The following is a 22,869-nucleotide window of genomic DNA, read 5'->3' as shown; positions in this document are numbered from 1 at the left end:
ATGAATCCTCCTCATTAACGGTAGGAATGAGAAGAAGACATGTTGTCCTGGGTAATGGGGCTCCTTAATGATGTTTTGAGGGGAATTGAATGTTTATTTATTTCCATGGACGTTGCCTGACCTGCTGAGTTCCTTTAGCGTTTTGTGAGTGTTGCTTAAGGTTCTATCTTAATTTGTTATATTAGCTATTAAACCATGGTAGTAGATATGATCACCTGATGCTACTTATCAGTTACATCACCTGCCACATTTGGAAGTCTGACATCACCTATGGAGCTCTGTCTCTGAACATAGCCAAATCCCATTCTTATAGAGCCAATTCCATTATTCCATTTCAAAACTACTAGCTATGAACTGGCATTTCAGGTCTACTTGCATAACTCAAAAGACAATTAAATCAAACAAATAACATCACTACAGATAGCCAGTTTCCACAGAGTTTATTTTCACATTACACAATGGAATAGCTACACAAAAGAAATGCATTCAGAATCCAATTTCATCATCAAATGACATGAAGAACAGGACTGAATATGCACATGCGACACACGATATGAGAATGTGAAGACAGGAACAATCAGCAGAGTTTACTTTGCACATTTTCACTCTGTCGAATGAGCGAGAACTCATTTTTCATATGTTAACTATTGAGCATGACAAACAGGTATACACAGCCAATGAACATATTTCTCACCAGCCTTATGATTTACAGTGGGGGAAAACTGTTTTCTACGATAACTAACATTACATATGAAGTAGTGAATTCTGACCTTTTCAAGCAAGGGAAAATTACAAACATGTAACTGGTGCATCCAGAAGTATGTTATAGGAGACCTTTAGATTTGAAGCACACATAACATACTGGCTATGATATTTTAATATAATGTTGTTCTTTCAGGCAGCTACTTCCTCAGTAGCCCCTATCAGCATCCCATTTATCTAAGATACCAAAAATACAAACACTGCCACTTCATCATTGCAGATAAATGAAAGTGCACTTAAGCAAAATTGTGGAGCAAATCTGCACTCATTAAAGTGGTTCACTTATAAAATAAATCTGGTAAGTGTTGAATCGATCTAATTAGCTGAAGATCTTGAAATGCAGCATATATCCAACATAGAATATAAATTATATAAAAAAGATTTTATTGTGTAAAACTTAGCAACTAATTTGCAAATACTATGAAGGAATTATCAGAATAAGGACAGACTGTCATATAAGTATAAACATTTGCCACCACGCCAAGTTAAGTCAGGTTTACCTAATGGGTATTTTCCTTGAATTTTGCTGCTGAATGAATTGCCATCTTGTGTTGTCCAACAGTTTCTCAAGTAACATGAAAACTGCTCTCCTGTTCTCAGTAAGATACAGCTCGATTTTGCTTTCATAGAAACATAGAAAACCTACAGCACAATACAGGCCCTTCGGCCCACATAGCTGTGCTGAACATGTCCTACCTTAGAAATTACTAGGCTTACCGATAGCACTCTATTTTTTTAAACTCCATGTACCTATCCAAAAGTCTCTTAAAAGACCCTATTGTATCACCGTTGCTGGCAGCCCATTACTCCCCAGCACCTTAAACCTATGCGCTCTTGTGCCAACCATTTCAGCCCTGGGAAAAAGCCTCTGACTATCCACACAATCAATGCCTCTCATCATCTTATACACCTCTATCAGGTCACCTCTCATCCTCTGTCACTCCAAGGAGAAAAGGCCGAGTTCACTCAACCTATTCTCATAAGGCATGCTCCCCAATCCAGGCAAAATCCTTGTAAATCTCCTCTGCACCCTTTCTATAGTTTCCCCATCCTTCCTGTAGTGAGGCAACCAGAACTGAGCACAGTACTCCAAGTGGGGTCTGACCAGGGTCTCATATAGCTGCAACATTATTTCTCGGCTCCTAAATTCAATTCCACAATTGATGAAGACCAATACACCGTACTCCTTCTTAACCACAGAGTCAACCTGCGCAGCTGCTTTGAGCGTCCTATGGACTCAGACCCCAAGATCCCTCTGATCCTCCACAGTGCCAAGCGTCTTACCATTTGTGGTGAACTACATATACCTGTCTGGACACGTCCCCTGCTGACTGCTCCTGTGGCTCCTCCCACAGACCCCTGTATAAAGGCGATCAAGGCCTGAGCCCGGCCTCTCAGTCTCCAGGATGTAGTATGGTGGTCAACCACTGCTTGTTCCTTCTTCCAGTCAATAAAAGCCGATATCTCGCCTTCACGTCTCAGAGTGAGTTATTGATGGTGCAGCACCATTAATACTATATTCTGCCATCATATTTGTCCTACCAAAATGAACAACCTCACACTTATCTGGGTTGAATTCCATCTGCCACTTCTCAGCCCAGTTTTGCAACCTATCAATGTCCCAATGTAACCTCTGACAGCTCTCCACACTATTCACAACACCCCCGACCTTTGTGTCATCAGCAGACTTACTAACCCATCCCTCCACTTCCTCATCCAGGTCGCTTATAAAAATCACGAAGAGTAAGAGTCCCAGAACAGATTCCTGAGGCACACCATTGGTCATCAACCTCCATACAGAATATGACCCATCCACAACCACTAAAGTGTGAATTGCAGTAAGTGGGCATTAAAAGACCACAAAGAAAACTAACCTTCTGTTGTGTAGTTTTAGAGTTCATCCATGAGAAATGTCTATTAGTCCTTATTATTTCTGCACAATAATTGGAGATATGGTGGATTGATGGCAAATCTTCCCAATGCTCCAATACTCATTTAGAATCAATTGATTAAAAGTATTTTAAACCACAAATTACAAAAACAATACCATTGCACTAATCAGAAATCAAAATCCCATGTTTTTAATTCACTCAGCTCCCACACTTTAGAACATAAAACATAAAAGAGTGAAGCACAGAAACTGGCTCTTAATGGTGTGCCAAACCAGTAAATCAAAAACCCACAAAAAAACTAATCCCTCCTATGTGCACAATCCCTCCATCCTTCTGATATTCATGTGCCTATCTAAATGTCTCTTAACAGCCTCTAATGTATTTGCCTCTACCACCACACCAGGCTGCACATTCCACACATCCACCGCTCTCTGAGTTAAAAACTTACCCCTCACATACTCTTTGAACCTACCTTCTCTCACCTTCAATGAATGCCCTTTGGTATTAGACATTTCTACCCAGGGAATAAAGCTATATCCTGTCTACTCTAAACGAGGCAGCATCCTGGTAAACCTCTTCTGCACCCTTTCCAAATCCTCAACATCCTTCCTACAGTGGGCTACTAGAACTGTATGCAATACTCCAGATGTGGCCTGATCAGAGTTCTATATAGTTGCAACATAACTTCTTGACTTTTGAACTCAATGCCTCAACTAATAAAAGCAAGTATTCCAAAAGCTTTCTGAAGCACTTTCATGGAGCCATGAACTTGGACCCCAAGATCTCCTTGCTCAGCAACGTTGTTATGGGTATTGCCCTTAGCAGTGTACTGTCTCCTTGCATTTGCCCTAGCAAGGTGGCTTTGGAGGCAGTGCAGAGGAAGTTCACCAGGTTGATTCCAGAGATGAGAGGTTAGACAATGAGGAGAGATTGAGTCAGCTGGACTGTACGTGCTGAAATTCGATAGGATGAGAGGAGATCTTATAGAAATACATAGAATTATGAAAGGGATAGATAAGGTAGAGGCAGGAAAACTGTTTGCACTGGTAGGTGAGAGTAGAACTAAGGGACAAAACCTCAAGATTTGGGAGGGTAAACTTAGGACGGAGATGAGGAGGAACTGCTTTTCCCAGAGTGGTGAATCTGTGAAATTCTCTGCCCAATGAAGCAGTGGAGGGTACCTCAGTAAATATATTTAAGACAAGGTTGGATACATTTTTGCATAGAAGGGGAATCAAGGGTTATGGGGAAAAGGCAGGCAGGTGGAGATGAGTCCATGGTCAAATCAGCTATGATCATATTGAATGGCAGAGCAGGCTCAATGGGTCAGATGGCCGACTCTTGCTCCTGTTTCTTACGTTCTTATTTGCAACACCTTGCAGTTATCTGGGTTAAACTCCATCTGCCATTTCTCTGCCCGTATCTGCAACTAATCTATATCATGCTGTATTCTTTGTCTGTCTTCTACACTAACCACAACTCCACCAGTCTTGATATCACCTGCAAGATTGGAGTGATAACATCAAGACATTAAACAATACTTAAACGCTTAACCTATTTACATAAAATAGAGCTAAATTAACAACCTATGTAACAATATCATTATAACAACCCTGACATTTCTGCTGTATCGTGTGCATCTGTTCAAAGATATAAATGATCACTTATTTATCCAGTCTCAAGTGAATGTGACTATGCAACCATTAATCTTCACTCAGACTTATCTATTATACATATCAGAATTAAAAGTCCCTACCAATGGTTAATTATATCAGGGATGTCTCACTTTAAATCAACAGCATAAAAGAAATGTTTCTTTTAGCTATCTTTCCATTTAGGAAACACAGCATAACATTAGGGTTTTAGCCAATGTCCAAACTGTTTCAGTATATTTTCCAGAACTCCACTGCATGTACGTGATTCCACTCGATTATCAGATGTTCATATAAATTTCAGCTTGTTGTTTTTAACATAAGGTTTTGATCAGGACTTGCAAGATAACAAAATAAAACTGAGGGGAATAATAGTTTAAAACTTATGGGTTAAAAGGGCATCTGTTGCTTTGTGTGGGCATTTGCTACTGTAAAGTAAAACTGAGTAATCAAGGTAGTGTGTGAAAAAGAACAGATTTAATTTAAGCTTTCTTCTATTGCTGAGGAGCAGTGGAAAGCAAGAACGGTATGAGTACAGGTTGGGTTTGTAAATGTTGTGGAAAGGACATCTCTGGCAGTAGGAAATGAGTCAGGTCAAGGCATTAGTGGGGTTGGTCATTGGGGTTAGGGTTAACCCTAAACCTAACCCTTAAAAGTCAAATTCTGGGAATTCAAGGGAGATCACAACAAGCTGCTGTTTGAGATTTGCCAAGTTAAGTTTGAGAATTAGAGTGGATAGAGTGCTTGGGGCTGATGGAAAAACTGCACTGAACAATAAACTTTTACTTATAAGAGTCCTACATCCCATGTTAAATGCATGCCGTAGAGCCTGGCCAATGGCATCCACACACAAGATGAGAACCTACAAGCAAACTCACTAATGTTGGGATTAAAGTGCTAAGTCCCTGACCAAGCAGTGCACATAAATATTGTGATAGGTGATAAGAATTACTGTGCCTAAAATTTTAAGCCAGCTATATTCCACCACAGGAACAACTTGCGTATTTTAATGTAATTAAATTAGTATTCTTCACTAAAGTCCTCAAAGAATATGATTTCCAACATTACTTTTAATTTTGACTTCATTAAGCCCACGGATTACATTGATACCTTTCAACAATTCTTACAGTATCCAGAGATTGAACAGTGGAATTCATGAACCAAGTGTGGCACCAACTAGAATCTTAATTCTTCTTATTGTCTACTGCAGGCTTCTATTTTCTTACTAGTTCTGCATCTTAAATGTTTAACAGCATTTAATGGACAAGAGTAGAATATCTTGAAAAGAGTCTCCTTACTATAGACCTTGTTAATCATTTCATTAGTACAGAGTTGAAAGAGATAGAGAATCATTGTAGTGATGGTGACGAATCTGCAGTTAATGGCAAATCTTATTGTCTTGACACGTATTGTGCAATGTAGGGCTAGTTAATCATCCGTACTTACTATTTAGAATATTGTTGTAGAAGACGTACAGTGCAGTGGTTAACACTGACATCTTACGTCAACAACATGCTAAAGATTATTGGTAATCAAGCACACTCAGCAAAGGACAAACAGACAATGTAACTTTAGTATAAATAATATTCTCAAGCTGTAACTAAAACAACCTGCAGATCCAGGTAATTTCAGGCACAGAGTTGCTGTGTATTTGGGCAACTACAATCAATGGAGTTTGAGTTAAAACAGTTTAATTGCACATTGAGGAAAAAGGCAGATGGAACAATTAACCTGAACTACTGTTTTACTAACCACCTTCTCCAATGACAATGAATGCTCCAAGAAAGTCATAATTTTTTAAAAAAGGTAAAATTTTGTTTTCTGAAAAGTGCAGAGAGAAATGTCATTACTAATTGTATTCTTCACAGAATTCTATTGTAAGTGCTTTAGATGTGCACGCCATAAACTTGGTTCAGTGTTCTCAATCTAAATAGTTTGTCATAGTCACATTTACTTCGCTTTACATGAAGAGCAATTAGAAAATGAAGATAAAGACACACGGTGCCCAATCTCATGCCAAAAACTGAGATCATGTGCATCGATCTTTGAGGATGGCAGACATGTTGAGAGCATATTTAGCAAATTACAGTATATGGGATTTTAGGCTTCATAAATAAAATCACTAAGGTGTGGGGGGAATTGAGAAGGAACTTTTTTTTACACACAATGAATTATAATGATATGGATTTCACTGTCTAAGAGGGTGATAAAAGCTGAGACAATCAATGATTTCAAAACAAATTAGAAAAGTACTTGTGGAAATGGATTTGAAGGGCCATGGGGATAGAGCTAACTGGATTGCTCTATTGAAAGCTAGCATGAACTATAACAGAGGCACACATTTGCCAGCTAATGAGGAATACAAAGTATTTCTTCACTACTACACCCACTCTGATCAGTATCATGTTCTCAATGCTGACCCAAAATCAAACTGGACATGACATAGAACTACTCTAGCCAAAAAAAAGTTGAATGCTGCTTTTTTCCCGCTTTCCAATACCACAAATCTTTTTCACCATCAACAGAGTTCATCAGGAGCATGGTGGAAAACATTTACCTACCTGCATGAGTGTCAAACCTCAAGCAGCATGATGCTCTCCAGGATTTATTCCCATTTGGAAAAGTATGAACAGATCAGGAAAAGTTAGTATAGCTTTTTTTTTGTGGGGAGGTGTCTCATAAATTTGATTGAGTTTCTGACGGAGGTGACAAAGGTGAATGATGAGGGTACACAGACTTGAATAAAACATTTGAAAAGTTCCAGAAGATTAAGTCATATGGGGTCAACTGTAAATTGTATACAAAATTAGGTTGGTTATGAAAGATAAAAAATAGAGTGCTGTGATGAAGGAGTATTTTTTTCTGACTGCAGGCCTGTAGCCAGTGGTGTTAAACATGTATCAGTGCTGGGACCTCTGTTGTTTGTAATATACTACAGTATATCTATAAATCATTAGGTTGAAAATGTCAGGAGATTGATTAATAAGTTTGCACTCAATATGAACATTTATGAATTTGAGGATATTGAGGAAGGTTGCCAAATGATATAGCAGGATCAGAATCAGTTGGAAGCCTGGTTGGAGAAATGGCAGGGGGAGCTCAGTCCGACCAAGTGTGAGGTGATGCATTTGGGAGGTTAAATGTAAAGGGGAAACTATACAGTAAATGGCATGATCCTCAGGAGCAATGATTTACAGAAAGATCTTGGATGCAAGCCTTTTGCTCCCTGAAAGTGACAACACAAATGGATAGAGTGGTAAAGAAAGCAAACAGTGTGCATGACCTAAGCAGGTGCAACACTGAATTAAAAACTTGGGAAATTGTGTTGTAGTTACATAAACCTTTGGAGAGTTCTGCTCACCACACTATAGGAAGGAGGTGGGGGCTTTGGTGAGGCTCCAGAAGAGGCTAATCAGATTAAAGCTTGAATAGGGAGATGTTACACAAATTTTGGATAGCTTTGTGTGGAGCGTTGGAAGCTGAGGAGCGATCTGATAGAAGCGTATAAAATTCTGAGAAGTATGGATAGGATAAATAATCAGAGCTATCCTGGGGTATCAACATCAACTATTAGAGGGATAGGTTTAAGGGGCGGGGGCAGAATTTTAAAAGCAGATAGTGGCAGGTGCCAACAACAGACTGCCAGGAAAGGTGTTAGAGGCAGATACAATCGCAATGGATCTGGGGCACTTAAACACACACATGAGCAGGCAGAGGGATATGGATAAAGCAGATGGGATTATTTAGTTTATCTGTGCAGATATGGTGGTCAAAAAGCCTGATCCTGTGCTACATACATGTTCTAAACCAGCCCACTTTATGTCCAGGTCATCCAGCATTTAAAACTTCCACAATCTCCAGTACTGTTGCAGCAGAGTCTGTTATCTACAAAATGCCCTGTAGCAATCTTCAAGCTTCTTTGATATGGTTGAGTTAAAATCCTGGAGCATTTTATCCTACACCTCAACCTCAGAGGTTACAATGATTCAAAGTCCATTTATGCAAAGTTAGTGTGTTGACTCTCAAAAATAATGTATATGAACATCAATGTTAATCTAGTGCTTGTAATGTTGTAAAATATTTCATAGAAATGTTATCAGAGACATCAGATCACATAAAAAGGGTAGATAAAATACATGTTGATAATGTAAGTATTTTCTGGGGGTGGGTGGAGAACAGGAGGGTGGATTGGTGGGGTAAGGAAGACAACTGTAGTGTTCTAGGTCTCGGCAGCTTACGCCACAGAGACAGATGGAATACAGTAAACTCAGTGAAAAGAGGAACAGTTACTTTAGACCCAGGACCATTTGTCTGAACCAGTTCCTGCTGAATGTTTATAGAGCAATTTCTGTTTTAATTTCAGATTTCCACCATCTGCAATTTTTTATTTCTAATTATGATATTTAAATCATTAAAATTTGAGAAGTACAGATATCCTAATGGTCATAGGTGGGGTAGGTCATGGTGGACACAAATCCTGAAATCAGCATTCTGCCAGGACTGGGAGCAGAGGTCACAGCAGGGATGGCGAGCAGGACTTTCCTGTCAGAAAACAAGCAGAGGCGTTTTTGTTGAGCTTGTGTTTACTAAAACTTGCAGGACAACATTTGTAAAGACATGTCAGAGGTACTATAGATGTGAGGGTTTCAATAGCAAGTAAGACGAGATGTGATGATATCAGAGGTGGAAGTGGTGGGTTTAGGAATGGAATGAATAAGTCAATTATAGTTTTACAGATAAGGACACATAATTTGATTCCAGAATGATTTGGTAGAGTTATATAAGTAAATAGAGTAAATCAAATTGTAGTTCCGGCTTAAAGTGGTAGGAAGGGTGCTATTTCATGAAAAAAGTTCTACTTGAATCTTTTATTCCTACATATGCTACAGTACAGTTCTAATGAAATCTTATGCCAGAGAAGCATCAATATAGTATAGTACACACAAAGCAACAAAAATGTTACATGGTGCTCTCCTTACTTCCAGTCTTTGTGCTTTACCAGCATTCGATGAATATTGCTAACACAGCTTCATAGCATTCATGTTTAATTCCTAAGATCTACCATCACTTTAAAACATCAGTAATTACAATGGGAGAATTAGGGCCCAGACTTAAAAAATAAAAACATAGAGAACTATTTTTACCTCTCCAAAAATAATGCAATGTTAAACAAAAATGATGAACACCTTAAATGAAAAACAGTGAATTTAGTTAAAAGTCTTTTCAAAATTGTCAATGGGAAGAGCAGTGCTTGAAACACAGTTCAAGCTTTCATCTGTCAGCCAGACTTTGTAGGAAAAAACTGACGGATCTGAGCAAGCACGGGGGAGCTAGTTTCCAGTGCCAGGCTGCACGTCTGACCCTGCAAGAGAAAGAAACAGGCATCAGTGTCCTATTCCAGTTATAAGAACTGATGGGGAAGGAAGGCAGCAACAAGTTAATACAATGAGCTGCATTGTATAACATCCAGGTCATCTCCCAAACATCACACTAGTGTGCACATCCACACTAACTGGATCTGGAAACAGATGACTGACCAAGCTGACTCTCTGTTTCTATGTCCTTCTATAGAGCAGAGCAGGCCATGAGCAGTGACTAGGGAACGCAGTGAAGGCTCATTGCTGTCAACAGACCATGAACTGTCTACTTTTTAAAAAAAGTTAAAATGTAGTTTTATATAATCTCAACAATAAAATAATATTTACAACTTTAAGTACTGATAATTAATCCTCCAAGAGGATCTCAATCTTGTCATAGGAACAACTCAGCAGATCGGACAGCGTCCGTTGAAAGGAGCAGTCAACGTTTCAGACCGAGACCCTTCGTCAGGACTGAATAAGGAGGGGTCAGGGGCCCTATAAAGAAGGTGGGGGGAGGGGGGAAAGTGCCAGGTTAAAAACCAATCAGAGGAAAGATCAAGGGGTGGGGGAGGGGAAGCAGGGAGGGGATAGGCAGGAGAGGTGAAGAAGGAATGTAAGGGGAAAGCACTATGGGTAGTAGAAGAAGGCGAGAGAGAGAGAGGTGATAGGCAGCTAGAAGAGGAGGCAGAGTGAAAGTGGGATGGGGGAAGGGAGAGATAGGGAATTACAGTAAGTTGGAGAATTTGATATTCATATCAAGGGGCTGGAGACTACCCAGACGGTATATGAGGTGTTGCTCCTCCAACCTGAGTTTGGCCTCATCATGGCAGTAGGAGGCAGCCATGTATGGACATATCCAAATGGAAATGTGAAACAGAGTTAAAGTGGGTGGCAACCAGGAGATCTTGTCTGTTGTGGTGGACAACAGACTCCGGTTGGAGGCACAACACCCCATATATCGTCTGGGTAGTCTCCAGCCCCTTGGTATGAACATCAAATTCTCCAACTTCCGGTAATTCCCTCCCTCTCCCTTCCCCCATCCCACTTTCACTCTGCCTCCTCTTCTAGCTGCTTTCTTCTACTACCCATAGTGCTTTCCCCTTTTATTCCTTCTTCACCTCTCCGGCCTATCCCCTACCCCACCCCTTAATCTTTCCTCAGATTGGTTTTTAACCTGGCACCTTCCACCCTCCCCCCACCTTCTCTATAGGGCCCCTGCTCCCTCCTTCTTCAGTCCTGACGAAGGGTCTCGGCCTGAAACGTTGGCTGCTCGTTTCAACGGATGCTGTCTGACCTGCTGAGTTCATCCAGCTTGTTTGTACATGTTGATTTGACCACAGCATCTGCAGTGTACTTTTTGTCAACCTTGTCATAGGGTTTGGAGGCTTGTGTGTCTCAATGATCCGGAGAGCTATGTTGGCTGGAGTTAAGGCCTCTTGCCAAACAAATCAAAGGGAGAAGGCCAGACTAAGAGTGGTCCACCAGGCCTCCAGGTTCAGGTCAGGGCTAACGACACTGACTGATAAAACAAAATTGTTTCAGAAACAGCAATGAAGGGTCTGTGTGCGTTGGGATTCCTGAGTCTCCTCCTAGGATTTGCATGACTGACAGTAGTGAAGACCGAGATGAAGTACCGGCATGATGAAGGAAGTCGTGAACATCTCCAACATCAAGATGGCCTAGGACAGACAGAGATGGAGGACCTTCATTACTACTCTGAATGCCAGAGGTGTAACAGGCAGTAACTAATTGATAATTAATTTATATGAACTTACAGAAAAAGGAAGAAAAATAATCAGTGCATTTTCCTACATTTATCTTTATGCTCAAGGTTGAAACCTTAATTAAAATGAATGCCGTGTTCTGCCTAACCCTGCCAGGCTGCTATGAAGTTGAGTAGCCAGACTTGAAATGTATCTGGCACCTCAGTTCAAATCATTACTGTTCTGCCCTGGTCCACCAGTGGTCAGTCACACTAGTGGTAACAGAAGGTCAGTGGCACTAAGTCCAGGATTTAGTAACCTGTGAGAAAATAAACACAGATGTTGATGAGCAGTATATCACAATAGTTAGTACAACACTTCACAGTACCAGCCACCCAGGTTCAGTCCTTGCCACTGCCTGTGAGGAGTTTGTATGTTCTCTCTATAACCTCAATTGCTTCCTCTAGATGCTCCAGTTTCCTTCCACAGTAAAAAGATGCACCAGTGAGTAGGTTAACTGGTTATTGGGTGTTGTCCCATGATTAGGCTCAGATTAAATCGGGTTGCTGAACAGCGAAGCTCGCAGGGCTAGAAGGGTCTCTTCTGTGCTGAATCTCAATAAATAAATAAATATAAAATATTTTGTTCAAAATTGACAACCATAGTCACCACTATTGGACCCACTAAGTGACTCTAAGAAATATTCCCAGTGGGAAATGATTTTGAAAAATAGCTTGCCACCAAAGCAACACTATCATTTGGTGTGCTTGCCATTCCCCACTGAGTGCTGGAGTCTAATCTTTCACCTAATTTCCTTATCAGTGAGCAGTTTGTTGGAAAACAACTAAAAAGTTCCACCCCAATGGAGGGAAAGCATAGTTATAAAAATAGCCCAACTGTTCAAACTATAATATTTAGATACAGTCATTAAAATAAGCATTTCAATATTATCATTTTATATCTAAATTTAAAAAAAATCTCCTGTGAACCAATAACTCAGGTTGGAGGAGCAACACCTCATCTACCATCTGGGTAGCCTCCAGCCTGGTGGTAGGAACATTGAATTCTCCAATTTCCAGTAATTCCTTCCCTCTCCCCCTTCCCCTATCCCAGGTCCCTCTCTGCCTCTCTCCCCTTTCAACTTTCTGCTTCTTTATCTCTATAGTTCTTTCATGCTTATCCCCTCCCCCCCCTTAACTTTCCTCTGATTGGTTTTCCACCTGGCGCCTCTAGGCCCTACCCCCTCCCCTATCTCTATTACTGGGCTTCAGCCCTCTGATCCCCCCCCCCCCATTCCTGATGAAGGGTCTCAGCCTGAAACGTTGGCTACTCTTTTCTCACAGATGCTGACTGACCTCCTGAGTTCTTCCAGCGTTGTGTACGTAATCTCCTGTGATATTGCTGGTAATTGCCCCCCCTTCCCTTTCACTATTCCCAGTATCCATTTCCCTCTCTCACCTTACCTGCCAATCACCTCTCTATGGTGCATGGTGCTCTCCCCTTCCCTTTCTTCTAAGGTTTTTGACCCTTTCTTGTTAGGTTCTCCCTTCTCCAGCCCTTTATCTCTTTCACCAACCAACTTCCCAGCTCTTTACTTCACCCCTCCTCCCTCTCCCTGTTTCACCTACCACCTAATACTTTTTCCTCCCTTCCTCCCACCTTCTCACTCTGACATCTCTTTTTTTTCAGTCCTGATCAGGGGTCTTGGCCTGAAATGCAAACTGTTTACTTTTTTCCATGGGTGCTGCCTGGCCTGCTGAGTTCCTCTAGCATTTTATGTGTATTACTTTGATTTCCAGCTTCTGCAGATTTTTTCCTTGTCTGGTGATATCAATCATGGTTAGTGGAGCAAATGAAATGTCATAGTAACTCAGTTTCTAGAAATTGAAGTGCCAAAGTTTTCATAGAGTCATAGTATACAGAAATAGGTGCTTTGATCTACCAAGTTCACAGTAACAATTGAGTATTCATTGATAATTCATAACTCTAATTCTATTTTATTCTTTCTTTTTTCTCATGGACTCTCTCCAATCTACTGTTCACCTACAAACTGTGGCAATTTTACTTCAGCTGATAAACCTACTAAGTCAGGTGTCTTTACACCATAAGACATAGGAACGGAATTAGGCCATTCAGTCCATCATGACTATTCCTTTCCCCTCTCAACCCCATTCTCCTGCTTTCTCCCCATAACCTTTACTGCCTGACTAATCAAGAACCTACCAACTTCCGCCTTAAATGCAACCAGTAACTTGGCCGCCACAGGTGCATGTGGCAACAAATTCCAGAGATTCACCACCCTCTAGCTAAATAAATCTCTCCTCATCTCTGTTCTAAATGGACTTCTCTCTATTTTGAGGTTGTGCCCTCTGGTGCTATACTCCCCCCACCAAAGGAAATATCCCCTTCACATCCACTCTATCTGGGCCTTTCAACATTTGATAGGTTGCAATCTCCCCTCATTCTAAGTTCCAGTGAGTACAGACGCAGAGCCTTCAACTGCTGCTCATATGATAAACCTTTCATTCTCGTGAACCTCCTCGCAATCCTCTCCAATGTCAGCACACCCTTTCTCAGACATCCCACCCTGCAAAAACTCATTTCAGGGAGGTAGCACCCCAGCCTCCTGCAACCCCGTATCCCCATCCCCAGGCGATCTCCAAGAGTGTATGTAATACTTTGTTTAGTGATTTTGTCTAATCTGTAGACCAAGTTGGGTATATGCAGAAAATGTGACATTAAAATATGTACAAATATTATCATGGAGTCTTTTTTTATTCTATTACAACTTTAAGCAAGTCTACAGGAAGTTTGTCCTCATCACATAGGACATCAATGGAGTAGCTCCTTAACAGGGAGCCAGCTAGTTTAAATAACATTAGCTATGCTAATGAACAAATGACACCTGTTAAATTCATCTCAACATTTAACCCACTATGGGCAACAGAAAAGTCACTGTTGCAAACAGTGCAGCGAGCAACACTGTCGTTATTTTTGAGGTCGACTGTAAAGCCCGCCCACAGAGAAAACTGATAGGTCTACTTAGCATGAAGAGAGACCAATCAGGATGCTCCCTCTTGCTCTCACTCTTCCTCTTCCTCTCCAAAAAATCGATTTCTGGGATATTGTATATAATTTGCGGGCGTCAGGAAGCTGCTATCAATATGCGGGAGACTCAAGGAACTTCCGGGAGAGGTGCGATGTCTGCTTTCTTAAATGAGGAGCCCAAAACTGCTCACAATACTCCAAGCGATGCCTCAACATTACATCCTTGCTTTTACATTCCAGTCCTCTTTATATGTATTCAAACATCACATTTACCTTCCTCACCACTAATTCAAACTACAAATTAACCTTTAGGAAATCCTACACAAACACTCCCAAATCCCTTTGCACCTTGGAATTTCGTATTTCCCCACCCCCGTTTAGAAAATAGTCTGTGCTTTTATTCCTTCTCCCAAAGTGCATGACCATAGACTTAGAGACAGTGAATTTCATCTGCCAACTCGTTGCCCATTCTCCGAATCTGTCGAAGTCTTCCTGCAGCCTCTCTGCTTCCTCAACATGACCTGCCCTCATTGGGATGGAGAAGGAAAGTGGAAACCCAGTCTCATTGTTAAGAGCAAGCAGACTGCATCTGTGGACATGATCGAACCTGGGGCACCGAAATTCCATCAGCTCGACCATCTATGCCCCTGTCCTGTCCACACCCACTGACAGTAGATACAGCAGAATACAGTTCACTGACATCCATCAGAGTACGGACTGGTGCAAAACACATTTGTAAAGGATCTTGAAGTGTACAGTTTGGTTGGCACATCAGTCTGCAAAACAGGTTTTTCAGGTCATCTGATTACTGATTCTACTGCTCAACCTGTGCATGTGGACACAGCTATGCAACTAGCTAAATAACTTCTCAAAAATCACCCGAGATGGAAGCTTTCTTCGACGGTTTTTAACATAGAAACGTAGAAAACCTACAGCACAATACAGGCCCTTCGGCCCACAAAGTTGTGCTGAACATGTCCCTACCTTAGAAATTACTAGGCTTACCTATAATCCTCTATTTTACTAAGCTCCGTGTACCTATCTAAAAGTCTCTTATAAGACCCTATCGTATCCGCCTCCACCACCGTTGCCAGTAGCCCATTCCACTCACTCACCACTCTCTGAGTAAAAAAAACTTACCCCTGACATCTCCTTTGTATCTACTCCCCAGCACCTTAAACCTGTGTCCTATTGTGGCAACCATTTCAGCCATTGGAAAAAAGCTGACTATCCACATGATCAATGACTCTCATCATCTTGTACACCTCTATCCAGTCACCTCTCATCCTCCGTTGCTCCAAGGAGAAAAGGCCAAATTCTCTCAACCTATTCTCATAAGGCATGCTCCCCAATCCAGGCCACACCCTTGTAAATCTTTTCTGCACCCTTTCTTTTCTTTGTAATCTATTTTTTTATTGAAGTTCATCAAACAAATATTTCCATAAGATGTATTTCGGACATTGTACATATATATCATATAATCATATATATCACAAATCTCCACAAAGTATTTAGCTGGGGTATACATTTATAGAAAAGAGTGGAAAGAAAAAACAAGCAAAAGGAAATAACTATGTACAAGTAGGGAGTGATCTTTTTTTTTACAACAGGTTCATTGATTTGTGAGAATAAAATCAGGCCTATGAGACATTATGTAGTTAAACCATTTTTCCCAGTATGAATCAAATTGTTCCAGCTTATGATTAGCAGATGCTGTTATCTTCTCCATTTTGTAAATGTCCATTGTAATTTCCATCCATGTATTTAAAGTTGGGCTCTCCTGTGATAACCATTTCCGAGTAAGGGTCTTTTTACCAGCCACCAACAATATATTCATTAAATATTTATCTCTTTTCAACCATTCTTGAGGTATATATCCAAAATATATGGTCTTACTCTCCAAGGGTATTTCACATTTAAAGATGTCTTCTAGGGCATTGTGTATCCCCCTCTAATAGTTTTTGATAACAGGGCTGTCCCAAAAAATATGATAATGATTTGCATTTTGATTTCCACAATTTCTTCAGCAAACAGGGAGGTTACTATCATAATGGGATTTCTGAGAGGGTGGAATAAAATATCTTATCAAGTTTTTCCATCCAAACTCCCTCCATTTCTGTGAACTGGTACACTTCCATTGATATCTCCATATTATTGTCGATTCTTCCTTTATCCCTGTTTCCTTCTCCCATTTTGTTTTCATGTATGAAGTCGAATGTGTTTTAAGATTTGACAAACCCTTATATATGCTTGAAATGTTTCTACTACCATTATCTGAATTATATGCTTTTCTAAAGAGCTGTATCAAGCATGTATTTGACTTGGTTACATTTTTAAGCATCTTATTAACATATTGTCGCATCTGTAAATACCGATAAAAATCTTGTTTTTCTAATAAGTGTTTCTCTTTAAGCATTTCAAAACTGAACAGTGTTCCTTCTTTTGTTATGTTGCAAAGAACTGTTATTCCTTTAGCTGTCCTGTCCTTAAATCTAGCATCCAATTCACTTGGTGTAAAATCCAAGTCATATGCACACCATTTAAGAATTGCAATATCTCCCTCTAGATTATATTCTTTTATAGTAGTTTTCCATATTTTAAGAGTCAATTTCACCCATGGGTTATCAATAGTATTTATGTACCTTTGTAGGTTGTTTTCAGCCAAAATTGCTTGTATGGGGATGGGAAGGGAAGTACTTGCTCCTCAATGTTTTTCCATTGAGCATCATATGATGGGTTGCACCAACATATCACAGCTCTCAACTGTGCTGCAAAATAATAATCTCTAAGAGAAGGTAAGCCCCATCCCCCCTTTTCTTTGCTAATTGCAAAGTTTTGAGACAAACTCTAGGTCTTTTACCCTGCCAAATACACCTTGATAGCATCTTGTTCCATTCATTGAATTGATTTTGATTAATCTCTATTGGTAGGGTCTGAAAGAGATAAAACAGTCTGGGAAGTATATTAATTTTAATAGATTCAATCCTTGAACTGAGACTGAAAAAAGGAATCAGGTTCCATCTTGCCACATCTTCCTTAATTTTTTATATAAAGGCTGATAATTACATTCTGATAATTTTGCCAAATCTTTTGGCATAATGATGCCCAAATATTTGAAAGACTCTGTGTGCCATGCCCAGGGGCATCGACTTTCAATTTCTCTTAGTGGGCTATAGTAATATGAAGGTAATTGGGTTTTATCTATGTTGATCTTGTATCCTGATAATTGACCATATTGTTCAAAGGATTGCATCAATTTAGGCAAAGAGTATGTTGGTTGCCCTAGATAGATCAAAATGTCATCTGCATAACAAGCCAATTTATGATCTGTCCCTTTAATAGTAATTCCCGATACCTTCATTTTGTCTGATGCATTGAGCTAATGGTTTCAGATATAACGCGAAGAGTAGCAGTGACCATGCACAACCCTGTCTCGTGCCCCTTTCTAGGGCAAGACTATTTGATAAATATCCATTGAGTTTAATCCTAGCAGTAGGATTGTCATATAGTGTCTGTATAGTTTTAATAATTGTGTCTTGGAAACCAAATCTATGTAAAACTCTGTAAAGAAAATTCTAATTAACCAAATCAAATGCATTTTCAGCATCCATGCTTATCACTATTGCTTTGATTTTAATTTTTTGTATATGATCCATAAGTGACTTGTCCTTCGTATATTGTCTTGTGTCTGGCGTTGTCGTATAAAACCTGTCTGATCGTTATGTATCAGTATGGGTAGAAACTCCTCTAATCGTTTGGCCGTGATGGAGGTAAATAACCTATAATCTACATTAAGAACGGATATTGGTCTAAATGACCCACATTCCATTTTATCCTTGCCTTCTTTCAGTATAGCTGAGATTATTGCTTCCTTCCAACTGGGTGGCATTTGTGCCTTCTTTAGAGCCCAGTTCAGTGGGGGGAGTAAAACAGGATTTAACTCACTTTTAAATTCTTTGTACCACTCTGCCGTATACCCATCTGATCCTGGTGACTTGCTTAATTTAAGCCTACTAATTGCAGCTTTTAATTTAACTTCAGTTATGTCAGCAGTCATCGTTCTATTTTGTTCTTCTCTTAAAGTGGGTAACTCTAGAGAATTCAAGAAGGTGTCAATTTGGGTTAAGCTTCCTCCTGGAACTTTGGAATATAGCGTTTTGTAAAACACTTCAAAAGCTTCTTGAATTTCACTTAGTTTATTTTTTTTATCATTTTCATTCTTGGGTTCCTAATTCTATGAATTGTATTTTCTGCTATCGTTTTTTTCCAGTTTCCATGCCAGTACTTTCATAGATTTCGATCCACTTTCATAATGTCTCTATTTCAGAAACATTAATTTTTTCCTGATTTCTTGTGTAGCCAAATTATTTATTTCATTCCTAATTCTTTTAATTTCCACTAATGTACCCTGTGCCAAATTCAATTTGTGTTTTTTCTCTAGTTCCTTCAGCCTATTTTGTAATGCCTCTAATGTTTTATTCCTAATTTTTTTTCTTATATGAAGATATCACTATAATTTTCCCTCTTAAGACCGCCTTCAGAGTATCCCATAAAATGGAAGGTGAAACCTCTCCATTATCATTAAATTCTAAGTAGAGCCCAATTTCTTTTTTAATTTGTTCTTTAAGTACGGATCATTGAGCAGACTTGAATTTAGTTTCCAAATAGTATTCTTTGGCTGTAGGTCAAAATCAACAGATAAATATATAGGCGCATGGACACTTACATCTATTGTCCCAATTCCACATGTGTTTATTTTGTCTTTGTCTTTTCCAAATGTTATGAAATAGTCTTTTCTTGTATATACAGAATGGAGAGCAGAATAATGAGTGTAATCCCTTCTGTCAGGGAAAAGGTCCCTCCATATATCAATTAAACCAACATCCTCAAAAAGTATATTAACTTTCTTATGTAAAGGTTTTGTTTCATTGGTTTTTCTATTGGAAAAGTCTAAGTTTGGTTGTAATTATAAATTTAAGTCTCCCCCACATATCAGGAGACCTTCTGTTTCCGTTACCATAATATCAGTAATTTTCTGAAAGCAACCAATATCACTTTCCGGGAGTGCATATGTATTCAATAGAGTAACTGAATTGTTGTCTATATTCCCCCTTACCAGAATATATCTGCCCTCCTTATCTCCCATTTCGAATACTTTTTTAAAATTTAGTTTACTTGAGATAAGAATAGCAACTCCTCTCCTATGTCCTGATTTATATGAGGAGAAAAACAGATTAGTGAAGCCCATTCTCTTTAGTTTTTTATGCTCATTATCACTTAAATGAGTTTCTTGTATATGGGCTTGTTCTTTTTACATTTTAGATAAAATTCTCTTACGTTTGATTGGATTTAATAGCCCATTGACATAAAAAATGTATTTTACCTTGTCCTTAGCCATCTGTATTTATCTGTCAATGTATGATTGAAATTGGAATAAAACTTAATCGATCTACTCCCTGAACAAATAAGAACCAAGAAACGCAAATAATAACAAAAATGGCAACGAACGTGTGATTCCAAGGCTGAGATCTCTAGTAGATGACCCTGCGTTGAGCTAGAGGAAATGTCTAGCTGTGAGTTGAGGGCCCCCACTGCAGTATTCATAAAAGTCAGTGAACAAATCTATTACACAGAAAAGATTTCCCTGTGTACTCCTCCTATATATATACACACACACACACACACACACATATATATATATACATATACACACACATTACATACATACACATATATGCATATATATATATATATTCTCATTTTGGTGGGGATAAAGGAGTAAGTGAGTGAATAAAGAATAACAACTAAGTAATATAAAATCCACATTATAATAAGTATTTCTCGAGATAGGTATATCACCGTGTAATTTTGCATCCGTTTAGCTTCTCAACATTTTTAAAGTTAGTCAAACCTTCTGGCTCTTCTGAAGGGGGTGAGGACTGTCTTTGGGAAACTCCTGGTCTCTTCCTGATATATTTCTCTCGGCCTCCTCCTGTCTCCTGCCTTCTCGTTTCTTGCACTATTTCCCAAGCCGAGCGGGACAATTCATCAGCCAGGCTTTCTTGCATTTTGGTCATGCTGACGGGCAAAATGCCTTCATGTCTGTAGTCACCTCTTCCGCTGTCTGGTACAACCGCGTCCTGTTGTCATAAAACACTCGAAGTTTAGCAGGGTACGGAGTTTGAAATCTAATCTTATTTTGCTTTAGTTCTCACTTTACTTCGGAGTATTCTGTGCGTTTCTGGAGAATCGCGGGGGGGGGGGATAATCTTGGTCGAAATATATTAATTTATCCTCTAAAAACACTCTCTTCTTACCCCAGGCCCTTCGTGGAATCTCCACCTTGGTGCTGTACCGAAGGAATTTTATTATTATTGAGCGTGGCTTTCTATCCTGGGTAGGTTTCGGGACTAATGCACGGTGGGCTCTTTTGACTTCCAGCTTCATAGCCGGGGAAGATCCAGTGCGTCCCACAGTAACTTTTTGACAAACTCCGTCATAGACGAGCCCTCCGCTCCTTCAGGTATGTTGTAGATTCTGATATTTTTCCGCCGTGATCTTCCCTCCCGGTCAAGCAGTTTCCCTTCTTGGTGATGTATTATTTTTATTGTCTTACTCAGTATCCGTTCCACATTTTGAACGCGATCTTCCACCTTCTCAACTTGAGTCTCTGCCACCGCTATTTTTTGATTGACGCTGGCGAGCTCTGACTTAATATCACGGAGCTGCTGCTTTATATCTTTCTGGACCTCCAGTATTTCTTTCAGGATTTTGAAAATATTCGCCACTTCACCTGAACAAGGCCGGGCATCTGCCTCTCTAGTACGCAGTCGTGTAGGAGATCCACTTGCTGCACTCCTCTCGGATGCAGGGTCCGCAGTGTCACTTTTTTTATTTCCATTCTTTTTCCCCTTTCTTGCCCCTCTCATCAGTTCAAATATTTTTTGAAAAATATTATATTTGATGGGTTAATGGGACTTAATGATCATTTTTCCATAGGAGCTAGTGACTTAAGCTGCCATTCTCAATGACGTCACTGGAAACCACCTCTGCACCCTTTCTCTGACTTCTATATCCTTCCTGCCGTGAGGAGAGCAGAACTGAGCACAGTACTCCAAGTGGGGTCTGACCAGGGTCCAATAGAGTGCAACATTACCTCTCAGCTCCTAAATTCAATTCCACGATTAATTAAGGCCAATACACCGTATGCTTTCTTAACCACAGAGTCAACCTGCACAGCTGCTTTGAGTGTCCAATGGACTCAGACCCCAAGATCCCTCTGTTCCTGCACACTTCCAAGAGTTTTACCATTAATACTATATTCTGTTATCATATTTGACTTAACAAGATGAACCACTTCACACTTATCTGGGTTGAACTCCATCTGCCACTTCTCAGCCCAGTTTTGCATCCTATCAATGTCCCGCTGTAACCTCTGACAGCCCTCCACACTAACCACAACACACCCAACCTTTGTGTCATCAGCAAACTTACTAACCCATCCCTCCACTTCCTCATCCAGGTCATTTATAAAAATCACAAAGAGTAAGGGTCCCAGAATAGATCCCTGAGGCACCCCACTGGTGACCGATCCCCGTGCAGAATACGACCCATCTACAACCACTCTTTGCCTTCTGTGGGCAAGCCAGTTCTGGATCCACAAATCAATGTCCCCTTGGATTGCATGCCTGTTTACATTCTCAATAGCCTTGCATGGGGTACCTTATCAAATGCCTTGCTGAAATCCATATACACTATATCTACTGCTGTTCCTTCATCAATGTGTTTAGTCACATCCTCAAAAAATTCAATCAGGCTTGTAAGGCATGACCTGCCCTTGACAAAGCCATGTTGACTACTCCTAATCATATTATACCTCTCCAAATGTTCATAAATCCTGCCTCTCAGGATCTTCTCTATCAACTTACCAATCACTAAGACTCACTGGTCTATAATTTCCTGGGCTATCTCTACGGGAGAGGTTCTACTCTACTGGGAACCTCTCCCATACCCATTGATGATGCAAAGATCATCGCCAGAGGCTCAGCAATCTCCTCCCTCACCTCCCACAGTAGCCTGGGATACATTTCATCCAGTCCTGGCGACTTATCCAAGTTGATGCTTTCCAAAAGCTCCAGCACATCCTCTTTATTATCTACATGCTCAAGTTTTACAGTCTGCTGCAAGTCATCACTACAATCACTAAGATCCTTTTCCATAGTGAATACTGAAGTAAAGTATTCATTAAGTACCTCCGCTATTTCCTCTGGTTCCATACACACTTTCCCACCGTCACATTTGATAGGTCCTATTCTTTCATGTCTTATCCTCTTGCTCTTCACATACTTGTAGATTGCCCTGGGGTTTTCCTTAATTCTGCCTGCCAAGGCCTTCTCATGGCCCCTTCTGGCTCTCCTAATTTCCTTCTTAAGCTCCTTCCTAGTAGCCTTAT

The 22,869-nt window shown here is 40.0% G+C and overlaps 1 protein-coding gene across 1 annotated transcript in view; it reads right to left on the bottom strand.

The window, feature by feature from the left end:
• Positions 1-423: 423 nt before the first annotated feature.
• Positions 424-22,869, bottom strand: part of LOC132394689 (dual specificity calcium/calmodulin-dependent 3',5'-cyclic nucleotide phosphodiesterase 1C-like) — a 319,390-nt gene continuing 296,944 nt past the window's right edge. The window contains exon 16 of the mRNA XM_059971072.1: positions 424-9,668. Within this exon, the coding sequence (XP_059827055.1) occupies positions 9,637-9,668 (32 nt within the window). The 3' untranslated portion in view covers positions 424-9,636. The remainder of the gene's footprint in view (positions 9,669-22,869) is intronic.

This window comes from Hypanus sabinus, chromosome 1 (assembly GCF_030144855.1).
Source record: "Hypanus sabinus isolate sHypSab1 chromosome 1, sHypSab1.hap1, whole genome shotgun sequence".
Taxonomy (NCBI): domain Eukaryota; kingdom Metazoa; phylum Chordata; class Chondrichthyes; order Myliobatiformes; family Dasyatidae; genus Hypanus; species Hypanus sabinus.
This window is presented reverse-complemented; position numbering and strand designations above follow the sequence as displayed.